This window comes from Epinephelus moara, chromosome 1 (genome assembly GCF_006386435.1).
Source record: "Epinephelus moara isolate mb chromosome 1, YSFRI_EMoa_1.0, whole genome shotgun sequence".
NCBI classification, from domain to species: domain Eukaryota; kingdom Metazoa; phylum Chordata; class Actinopteri; order Perciformes; family Serranidae; genus Epinephelus; species Epinephelus moara.
The window spans coordinates 24877632-24889326 of NC_065506.1; the positions used below are offsets into that span (position 1 = coordinate 24877632).

At 41.3% G+C, this 11695-nt stretch overlaps 1 protein-coding gene across 1 annotated transcript in view; it reads left to right on the forward strand.

Annotated features, from left to right (window-relative positions):
* The window catches only part of LOC126394323 (DNA-binding protein RFX7-like), a 26434-nt gene extending 14954 nt beyond the window's left edge, over positions 1 to 11480 (forward strand). Inside the window, 5 exon segments of the mRNA XM_050051080.1 lie at positions 507 to 623; positions 1392 to 1476; positions 1587 to 1800; positions 3197 to 3477; positions 4323 to 11480. Coding sequence (XP_049907037.1) covers positions 507 to 623; positions 1392 to 1476; positions 1587 to 1800; positions 3197 to 3477; positions 4323 to 7553 — 3928 coding nt within the window. The 3' untranslated portion in view covers positions 7554 to 11480.
* The last annotated feature ends 215 nt before the right edge of the window (positions 11481 to 11695 follow it).

An 11695-nucleotide genomic window follows, 5' to 3' on the forward strand; every position in this document is an offset into this window, starting at 1 on the left:
TTTTCCCCAGTATCGATACTATCGATACTGTCTCGCTATCTCTTCTTTCCAACAGCAAGTTGACACAAACACACCGCTGCAGCGCCCCGCCTCCTCTCATTCACTCACAGTGCTGACTTCTCATCATTCCTCTCATTCTGTCCAGTTACATAGCAGCGTTCGCAGCACAATTTTTTTTTTACTTGCACTTTAAAATGTGTGACAGTCTCAGAGGCTTTTGGACTACTGCAAAAATATTGTTTTAATTAATGTAAAGAAGTGTTTGTTTTTAATGTTTACTACAGTCCAGTTGTTGTTGTCATGTTAGAGCCTTGTTATATATTTATCTTTTATTAAAAATTTCACATTGCATGCCCTCAATGGCAATTTTTCGATGGTATCTAATATCAGTAATTTTTTAGGTATTGTACTGAGGTACAGGTGATGATTTAGTTCAAAGCTGAATGAATGATTTTGTGAATCATATTTTCTTAATTACATTTATTCCTGTCTTTTGTGTCTTCCAGGAGCTTCTGTGACAACCTGAACTACCACCCACTGAGTGCTGCCGACTTTGGAAAAATGATGAAAAATGTCTTCCCGAACATGAAGGCGCGTCGGCTTGGCATGAGAGGAAAATCAAAATATCCTTGACTGGAATGGATTGTAACAGTCTGGCCTCTGTCTCTGGTCACAGACCATCTGCTGTCGCAGTTCATAAGCTCTCTAAATATAGATGTGAAATAAAATAAAGTCCCCCTCTGCCTCGGAAGCAGAAGCATAATACAGAGCCCCTCGGGGGAGTTACCGTGATCTTGACCTTCATGACGCAATTGCGATTTTTTTCTGTTTTACGGACGACCTCAAATTGCAAAACTTGATTTATACTCATGGCCTTCAGTCACTCAGGTTAATGGAATTAAGTTTGTGTAAGGTGAGATCACAAGTCATTAATTTAATGGGTTTGGATGTGGAAAAACTTTTGGCTGATGAAGGGAGTTTGCTTTAAGCTCATGTTAGCGAACAGCTAGTGTCCAAGGATTTCTTTTTCGGTAATAATATGTTTCCACTATAAGCACCAATTAAAATAATCTGTAAAAGAACAGGCTCTATATGAACACTGTTAAACACATTTTAAATCAGAGTAGTTTAAGTCAAAAAAGTGACATTCGTCTAAACCCTTGAAGTTCAAGTTTGATTATTGTAATTTTCAGATATATATTTTGTCAATCCAACAGGCCTCGCAAAGGAAATTAATTAATTTCTAAAATCTTAATCATACATTGATCTGACAAATGAAAATTACAGTTTTGAAAACTTACATTTATTTTCCATTATAGATAGTTCACTGTATATTGCCAGTGTATTTTTACTCTCTGGAATCATGTGTTTTGGTCTTAACATCAGTGTACATACTGCTACAGTGGGCTGAGGAAGAGGCCCTTTGTTCACATGCCATCTTTACCCACTCTGGATCTCCATAAATCAGGGGATGGAGTAAGCACATTTACATTTTCCCTATGAATATTTCACAGTTTCTGTCACTGTCCTGTCATGCAGTGTGCCACACACATACATATATATAACCATATATCTGTTGTATGTAGCTCCAATGTGACGTCCTGGAGTCACCGGGCCAGCTGAGCAGCATAAAGGAGGACGTGCGATTTGCAGCCTGTGATCTGGTGTGTGAGTGGGCCCAAAAGGTGCTGAAACGCCAGTTCGATACCGTGGAAGACCTGGCTCGCTTCCTAATCGACAGCCATTACATCAGCAACAAGTCTCTGGCAGCTCTCACCATAATGACCGGCACAACAACAGGTCAGACACAGTGAACGTCGGCTTTATGCCCCCTGTTGAAAAACTGGTCAACAGTGGCATCTGGTGGCAACTGCCTGTTACTGCCCCTCTACTCCAGTCTGCTTGGTTTTTATTTGTTTGTTTATTTTTTTATGAGGACAGCTGTATTTTTAAATTATATGACACTTTTACAGCTTTATTGAAGCAGTCTGGTCAAACACATACATATAAAACAGTGTTATTCCTGGAACCAATCTTCATCTTTTAAAACCTCTAGTTAATGTTTAAAAAAGGCTTCAGTGTAAGAGAATCAACAAGTGCTCACACATTTAAGAAACAAATGCATTTGCACCTAAATCAGATGTTGAGACTGAATTTTATTTACAGATATGAATGTTCCTGTTTGGTGTTACAGCTGGGCATATTCTTGTGATTATTAGTTCTCATCTAGGGTTCCTATGGATCCTTAAAAAGTCTTTGTAAAATCTCAAAATAACTGACAACATCCATTTTTCTTAAATAATTTACAGAATGCTTCTCGCATTAACGTCACAAAGATCAGGATGGTAGAACCAACACAACCAATGCTTGTTTGTCGCACCCTTTTTCTTTGTTTCTTACATGTGGTCATTTGAAATAACTATTGATATGACAAACAAGTGTGCATTGTCATTAATTTGGTAGTGTTGTATCAGGATCAGCTGAGTTTTTAATCTAAAAAAATTTTTTTAATCTACTTTACTTTTGAACATTGTGTTCATTATTGTATAAATGTTTAACTTGGACATTTTTAAATGTGTGGACCCTCAGTTAAAGCCACTGCAGAAGCTAGGGAATCAAGTTAAAAAAAAAAAAAAAGTGAAGGTGTTGTTTGATGAAGTATGATCTTAGTATTATTGTCTTATACATTTATATATTCATATAGTATGATGAGGTTATTATTTTATACTACTAACAGTAGCATGTAGGGTGTCTGCAGATCCTTAAAACGTCTTAAAATGTCTTAAATTCAATTTTTTTTAAAATATCAAGCCTTAAAAGTCAGTCAAATTGAATCAAGCTCTTCTGCGTGAAATTCAAAATTTCTGTTGTTACAAATCTTTAAACATACCACGAAACCTAATACTTTACTTTATACTTATCTATTGCAGCAGCAAGTGTAGATTAACCTAACTCACCCCAGTAACCATATTTCTACATAAAAGCTACCAGTGCACGAGACCACAAATGTATACAACTTACTTTTGTACTTACCTGCAGTGCTTGAATAAGAAAAAGACAATAAGCCCAAAAATCTGTCTTTAATTTGGTTAAAAATGATCCTGGAAAAGGTCTTAAAAAGCATTAAATTTAAGTGTCTGATACCTGTAACCACACTGGTAGCACGTATCTAATTCCCCTTGTTTTCTTTTTATAGAGGTCAAGCCTCCACAGACGGTCTCAGCGTTCATCCCCACAACTGAGGCTCACTCCTTCCAGCCTCAGGTGACAACCCTGTCCTCTCCGTCTGTCGATGCAAAGCAGCAGCTCCAGAGGAAGATCCAGAGGAAACAGCAGGAACAGAAGCTGCACTCTCCTTCACCTGGAGAGGCACAAACCAAGAGGGCAGATGACAGTGTGCCGTGTGCCAGCCCCGCCCCTCTGTCACCTCAGCCAACCATAGGCATCATGGTCGCTGCTGTCCCGAGCCCCATCACGGTGAGAAAGCACAACTCAATGCACAGACGTATGGAAAAAATAAAATATAGAGTCATTGGAAATTTGTCTTAAAATGGTAAAATCTGGTGAACACAGTTTATGTCCAAAATCCTCAGTTTTTTAGTCTGCCTACACAGTGAATTAATTAATTAGTAAAGACGAGTGCTGTCTGACCGCATGGGATTCCTTCAATGTTAAATCAGAGAGTGCTCAGGCTGGGTCAGGATCAAATTGGGTTTTAAATATCTCACTAAAAGCTTAAAGATATTAATCCAGAAGGTGGAGAGATTCGGACATAACCAGAACATATGCATTAAGTTTGCTGACTGGCCTCTCCATCGAGGGCATAACGGCTCAACATTCACACAAATCTTTGCCAGTCAGCATGAGTAAAATGAGCTCTGTGTAACACCTTCAGTTGTATTAGCTATGTTTAGTGGACATGGACAACTACTTCGAGACCAGAGTCCAAGGCCATTTTTAAATTATCACAGCAGTGTGGCTTACTGCTTAGAAACTTTGATGTAGTTTAAATCTCAGATTTTTTCCAAGTTAGTTGCATCCTATATATGTAGTACCTGTCATATGACGAGGATGATATTCCTAAGTAGCCATGCCGGTCTTGAAAATAATACATGGCCCGCCTCGCTGATGGCCTGTTGACAGTTTTATGAGCCTGATACTAAAAGGCTTTAGTTTCACAGTTTTATTTATGGCAACAAATCTGCGTAACAGCAAACAGTACGCTCCATGTAGGTAATGAGAGTTCAAGTTAGATGCAACTCTTGGGATTATCATCTAGACTTCAGTTGTTCCACTTTCTGACTGAGTTTTGCTCTCCGCAGGTTCAGAGAAGCCGGCAGCTGATGTCCCCCAGTCCAATGGGAACAGTAGAGAGCAAAATGCTGCCCATCAACTTCCAAATGTTGACCCAGCCAGTTCAGGCAGTGAAACAGAGCCAGAAGACCCCGCAAAATATCCTAGCCAGCCCTCTGGGGGAACGCACTGCTCGGCAGCGTTATGCGCAAATCCTGCCCAAGCCTGCGGCCACCACTTCTATCACTTTGCGCTCGCCCTCCACCATGATCATCGGCAACAGCCCTGTTAAGACCATGATGACTACATGTCACGTCAGCCCGGTCAGTTTGGTCAAGATGACAGCCATATCGCTTGCACCCAACAGCAGCAATACCACCACTTCCCTCTCAAACGCCACTCTGCGGCCGGCATCTGCAGGCATTAGTAGCTCTGCAGGTGCAGAAGACATCAGCTCTTGTCAAAGCACGAGGAGTACCTCTGCAGTCCCCATTCTGGCCCCGGTGGTCAGACCCAGCGACACTACTAACACTCATACCATCGATGTTGAAATGGAAGTTGAAGCTATACATAAAAACAGCCAAATGCAAAATCCTGGTGGTCAAGTATTGACTCAAGAAGCAATGGCAAGTAGGGCTGGAGGGGCTTCACAGAGGGCTGCCAGTGTGCCCATACCCCAGTCTAAAGGCTTCCTGGGTCTGGAGGACACATCCAGCACTGACCGCAACGAGAAGTCCTCCTTAAGCACTAACACTGTGGCAGCAGTCAACAGCAGCAATAATGGCGTTAATAACACCAGCACTTTGCACTTAACTCCCTCAACTCAGAATACCAGCACTGCGTCTTTACTGAACACCAGCAGACCACCTTCATTTGGGGAAAGCAGCAATGCAACATCAGCAAAAGAAGGTTTCTTATCCACTAAGGGCCTCAGGAAACGTTCAGGCCTCAGCCCTGACCTTTCTCCAGTCAAAAGGGTTTTTATGCCCCAGCAGCCGGAGCTAGAGGGCGCTGCTTGTCTTGGATATGGGATTAGAAATGTGACCGGTAACATCCTCAGGCCAGGACCTCCAACTAGACCTGAGAGCGCACCTGCTACCAGAGAGGTAGAGACGAAAATGAACTCTGTCCCATCCAGTCAAGTACACGCACTCTGCACTTCCTCTTTCAGAGCCAGTGGCTTTTACTCTGTTGCCAAAACACAGAGCTCAATGCAGAGGAAAAACACTCCCACTGTTATGGAAACTAGCACCTCAGTCAGTCACGCATTAATACAGCAACAGTCGGGGCACACAGTGGCCAACATGCATGCCATACCTAATAACCCTGGTCTCCAAACACAGTCAGGTGTGAGTGATGTTAACAGTTCAGCCACGGGGAGCATGGAAGGAGCTCAACAACACACTTACGCTCAGGCCAACCCTGCTGACTGTTTGCATCAAGGTTCATCGTCGAGCCAGCTTCCTATGCAGACAGATATGGACTACTTTCCCTTTGATGATGATGTGACTCAGGACAGCATTGTGGAGGAGCTGGTGCAGATGGAGGAGCAGATGAAACTTAACAACCTGCAGGAGTTTAGAGACTGTGTCACGCTGCAGGGCCAACAGGCTGTGATGCAGGACAACACAATGTCTACCAATCAAACCATGACTGCTTTCTATCATTCTGCTAACAGCCGCAACAACCCCATCCAAACTCCAACACCCACACCCACACCCACGTCAGAAATGATGGGAGGAGCCCAAGGCCTCACCGGAGAGAGCCCCTTCTCCCGCATCGCCTCCACAACCCCAGTGGACAGCGCACTGGGAAGCAGCCGTCACACCCCAGTTGGTACTCCACACTCCAACTGCAGCAGCACTGTGCCTCCCAGCCCAGTGGAGTGCAGGAACCCGTTTGCATTCACACCCATCAACTCCAGCATCACTGGTTTCCATGAAGGCAGTACAGTCTCCAGCAGCCCTGTCAAGCCTATGCAGAGACCGATGGCCACCCACCCAGACAAGACCAGACTGGAGTGGATGAATAACAGTTACAACAGCAGCAGCGGGAGCTTAAACAAGTCAAACAGTGGAATGGGAATCCTCCCCAGCTACCAAGGCCTGATAGGTGACCAGTTTCAAAAACCTCATGCCTTCGCCGTCCCTCATGCACGGCACCATGACAGCCATTTTGGCCGCCTGACTCCCATCTCGCCGGTGCAGCAGCAGGTAGCCAACATGGCCAAGCAGGAGGGCTTTGCTGTGCCTGCCCCTCTGGACAACAAAGCCACCAACTCACCTGCTACAACTTTTCGATGTCGCAGTGTGAGCCCAGCTGTGCATCAGAGGAACATGAGTGGAAACACAGGAAACCTTCCACATGTCCCTCGTTCAGTAGTATCCCCTTATAACTCTCCTGTGACGCCTGAGATGTTGAACATCTTTGCAAACAGCCAGACAAATCTTGGGGTGAGCAGCATGGCTCAGAGGAGCCATTCTGTGCCGCTTAACATCATGATGCAAACCGAGGTCCTGCCCACGCCGGGCCAACAATGCAACAGCAAAAACATCACCAATGTCCTTCTAAACAAGCTGGATGGGGACCATGACGATACAGTTCGGGGTCTGGGCATCAATAATTTACCCTCCAGCTACACTGCACGCATGAACCTCACTCAGCTCCTCGAGTCCGACCCCAACCTCACCTGCAGTGACAACCACCTCAGCCTGATGACCTCTGACTCCACCAGCACATGCAAGTTGCAGAGGCCCAATTACCTCATTGAAAATGCTATTAATGAACAAATGAGTCTCTCAGCAGGTGACAGCCGAGGACAATCAGCTTCTGGAGAGCAGCGTCGACAACAGGCCCAGTCTATGTTGTTAACTTTGAGCTCGCAGCAGCAGCATCAAGACGATCTACAGCAGCAGTTGGATTTCAGCAGCACTGTGAAAGACCTCCTGACAGACAGCAGCCTTACTGCTGGCAGTCAGCTCATGGAGCAGGTGTCAGAGCTAACTACAGGCGCGGCAGATTTCCCTTGTGAAATCAGAATGACATCGGAGCTCTCCAGCAGCATCAATGACCTTAACTCGTTGGACACAGACCTTCTGTTTGACCCCAACCAGCAGCAAGGGCAATATCAAAATGCTGCTGTGGAGGAGGAGTTGGTGAATGATGCGCTGTTTCAGCAAATCACCAGCGAGGCGACGCATTCAAGTGGACTTGACTGGCTCGAGAGCAAAGATCATCCCACTGTCGGGCTGATGGGTTGATGGGTTGAGCTCTAACATGTTGAACATGTTAACCTGTGTTCGCTGTTTGTTTTATTTATTTTTAGGCATTTACACTTTATGATGCAACACTGGACATGTTGAGGTTTGTCCAGTTTAAGTGCCAGGCTGAACTGCAACGATGCTGCAACCCTCTGATTAAAATGCTGGTCATTTCTCTTTATTCAGAGGACATCGCCTCATGTTGTTTGATCAAGAGCATTTCCAACAAGTAAACAGAAGTTACTGTACAAAAAAAACTGTTTTTAATGATGTGTGTCATGTTTCACTGAACAGTCAGTGAAGAAATCATAACAGAGTCATGCATTTCTTAGTGTAAAGGAAGTGGAAATGAATGAAACAAGATTAGCATTAACAAGCCTTTTCCAAAATTATTTCTATATATCATTGTGTCTAAATCTATGAAGTGCAGGCATTATCTAACTAAAGCATAAGGTACAGGATGACTGAATATACTTACTGCTGAACTAATAACGTGTCATAATTGAAGCCTATTTGTGTGATGAAATGAAAAAAAAATGGAAGTATCCCAGACACCTGTTATCCCTGTAGGAGCTTTAGGTGTCACTCTGCTTTAAATGCATTTTCTTTAACTGAAAAAGATACTAACAAGATAACAAGTGTGCACTCTGTTTATAGAAAAATAATTCAATGACAGGAACACAGAACCAAATTCATCCATCTAATATATTTTATGATCTGCTAGAATGGAGCATATAACAGGATGTGTATGAATTTAAGATAAGAAATGTACTTGCTAATCATATAATCATAAGCGCAGTAGTGTTAACTCCTTTACTAATGGTTGACTTGGATGGAATACATGAAGAATATCTGTTAATATTTAAGTCAGTGTTTCTGAAATGGGGTTACGTGTACACCTAGGGGTACTTTGGAGGACTGCAAGGGTATGTGAAATATTTAAAAAATGTTATGCTGCATTCATGTGCTCCTCAGATGGTCCCATTTCCAGAGTAAAGAAGTTGTTCTTCTGACTTTAGTGTGTAGTCGTAATGTGGAAACAACATGAACACTACAAAGATGATGTGGTACTTCATTGCTCAGAGCCTTTAAAAAACATGTTGATAACAGTGTGAAGCTTTATATTACAAAGTGATGCTGTCCCTGACTGGTTGCTGCACCAGTTATACCAGTTATTATAATATTGCTTTACCTGACTAATGCTTATTAGTAACTTTTCTAACTAATTTAGGTCACTCTGCGTGGACAGTTACTAATAGTTACAGTCTAATACCACATTACAAATTACATGTGACAAGTTACAAAATTGACACACAATATGTGAATTGACAAAAAGTCTAATCGTCAACCAAATATTTTATCTGTCTGCCATGTTTCTGGATATATGACATCAACTCAGCAACTCATACACTAAAATCTTCACCAACTTTCTAAGTTGTTGTACTTGAGGGGGCGTACATGTGAATTTTCCCAGTCAAAAACTTTCCAATAATTCCCACATCACATGAACGCAGGGTTAATTTGAGCTGGGTCTGTGCCACTGAGAATGACAAAGATCCTGACGCACAAGCCCGTGTCTCACAAAACTGAAAGCGCAAATTGATTTGCTATGAATTTACTAGTAATGGATTCTTCACATTTTAAATGTAGCGTTTCAGTACTCTTCAGTTACAAGGTTGTAGTTTAGTAAATCAGACAATGATGTACCTCTTTATCTAGGCGCGTCTTATACCAAAAATGTTTTGCACGGGTCAGAGGGTACTGAAAAAATATTTTAAAGGGGCTACTCTACTGAAAAGAGTTGAGAACCACTGCTTTAAGTTTACCAAAACCATAAAAGAAAGTGATAAATGTCTACACTGTCAAATCATCTGGTTTTCATATTCACATTTTCAAGCTTTTATAAAAGGCCTTCCTGACAATCATCACAGACTTTGTGCCTCTCAGAATGAGCCAATCAATTTAAAGATTTAAAGAGCCAAGTCAACCTCTCATCTCTCGATCATCACCAGAATCAAATATCTGTTCAATGTAGAGCTTTGAGAACTTGAAGATGATGATATCAGCACTAGATTGAGGCCTCTTTTGCACTTAATTTGTTTTTCAAGCCACATTTTGCGAAAGTTTGAAACAATTAATATTCTTACTCCAGTAAAGCCTTTTAATTTACATGCACAGTATTTATTTGTCCATTGTTAAACCCACAGATATATTAAGAAAACAAGCAGTGAAAGATAAGACTACAACTCCTAACCATCTGTAGGTAAAAAGGGAAATTATTTATAACAGTAACCATTTATGTAAGAATTAAATAACCCTCATGAATGTGGGTTTTTGCACTTTTAAAGTATGATTCTTGTATGAAAGAAAAATTATGGGACATAACGCCATTATCCTTAGCGCTCAGAAAATGCATTATCTGCATAGTGTGCACATTACTTTGAAGGTGAAGGTTCTCGTCTGAAAATGACAAAATGGACTAAGTGGGTGAAATCGAGCAGAAATTAACACTTGATTTCTAAAGAACTGGAACGAGTCCGGTGCCTAATGTAGCACTCGTCATACTGCACTGACAATCTCTTGTGCTTCTTTACGTAAATGCACTGTGTTTGGTTTGGATGATGGTTGAACACTGCATGGCCTGAGGATTTCAATCAAAAAGTCTAACCGCTAATCACTGATCAAACTGTGGAAGTTTTGTTTTGCACTGATTATGAGCTGCGTGCAAAGACGTCAAGCAACCACACATGAGATAAGATTCACAGGGCTCCCTGAGGGGTTTGGTTTCTGAGTCTTATGTCCGAACCAAAGAGTAACTTTTAAATATAACCTGCAATAACATGCACAGAGCTCATGGGTGATATACTGAGATAACAGCCATAACTGATATATTCTGTAATGAGAAGGGTAAAATGGGAAACATTTGCAGCACTGGAAAACATGTCTTTATAAAAAACAATCTGTACAATGTTCGGGATTTCTTTGTTTACTGTTGTTGATGCTTTTGTAAACCCAACAGGTAAACAATCTCTTTCTGGAGGCAAAAACCACTGTAATTTATTGTGTTTCTGTGTATTAGCAGTAGATCTGTGAGTGTGTTGGTACTGTTGGTCACACTGACTGTATTGTGGTACAGACAGGAGGTGTGCCCGTCGATCTGTGTGCTTTTGTTGTCACTATTTATTTAGAGTGTGATGTTTGTACAGAACCTTGCAAACCATATAATCTTGTGAACTCACAATAATATGACTTGCACCGTTATGATGTTTTGTAGCATATGTTTTTATGTGTCATAACATATTACCACCAGGTATCATATACAGTGTTTTGTTTGTTTTTGTTTTGTTTTTTTAGTCCACTGTGGTGAATGATGAAAAAATTTACCAAAACTCTCAGATTCAAAACCTGTCAGAACTGGATTTGGGCAGAAAATTATCCCGTAAAATGTTTGCACACTTTTTAAAATGTGGAAATGAGGCTATCCATAATTATATGGTAAAATATTAACATCCTGATCGACTGCAAATGCAACACGTTGAATCTGTGTCAGTTGTTTTATACATGTTAGCAAACCTTTAATTTCTGTTAAAGATTACATCACTGTAATATATGATCTCATTTAAAGTCTAATTTGATTTTGAGCAAGTTAGACAAACTTTTCTTTTTTATGTTTTAGTTTCTCTTTACTGTGTCTGTGAAAACAAACAAAACATTTATTTGGTTAATACTGATGTTTGTGTTTTAAGAAGACGTGACCCTTCCTCTTGTTCAAAGTGGTTCAGAGCTGTAGAACTGCCGTCTACTGTTTCGTTGCTGTGGTCAGTGTACTGGGAATTTTCTTTTTTTTTTGCAATTTAGCAAGAGCTTTTATAAGGGGAAGTGCTTGTTGATACTGGTTTATAAAGACTTTTTAAAACTAATAAACATTTTTAAGTACATCGGTACACTGGAGTGAGTGTTTCTTTAATGCAGTATCTGCAAAGGTGAGGTGGAAAAGAGACTGTGGAGCTGCCTGCAAAGGGAACCATAGGTGTAGATTTCATGTCCCGCTTAATATTTAGAGCATGCACATTTGCCCCCCCTCCAAAACAATATGTAAATAGTGGAGGACTTTTATTTTGACAAAATTAGAGATATTCATT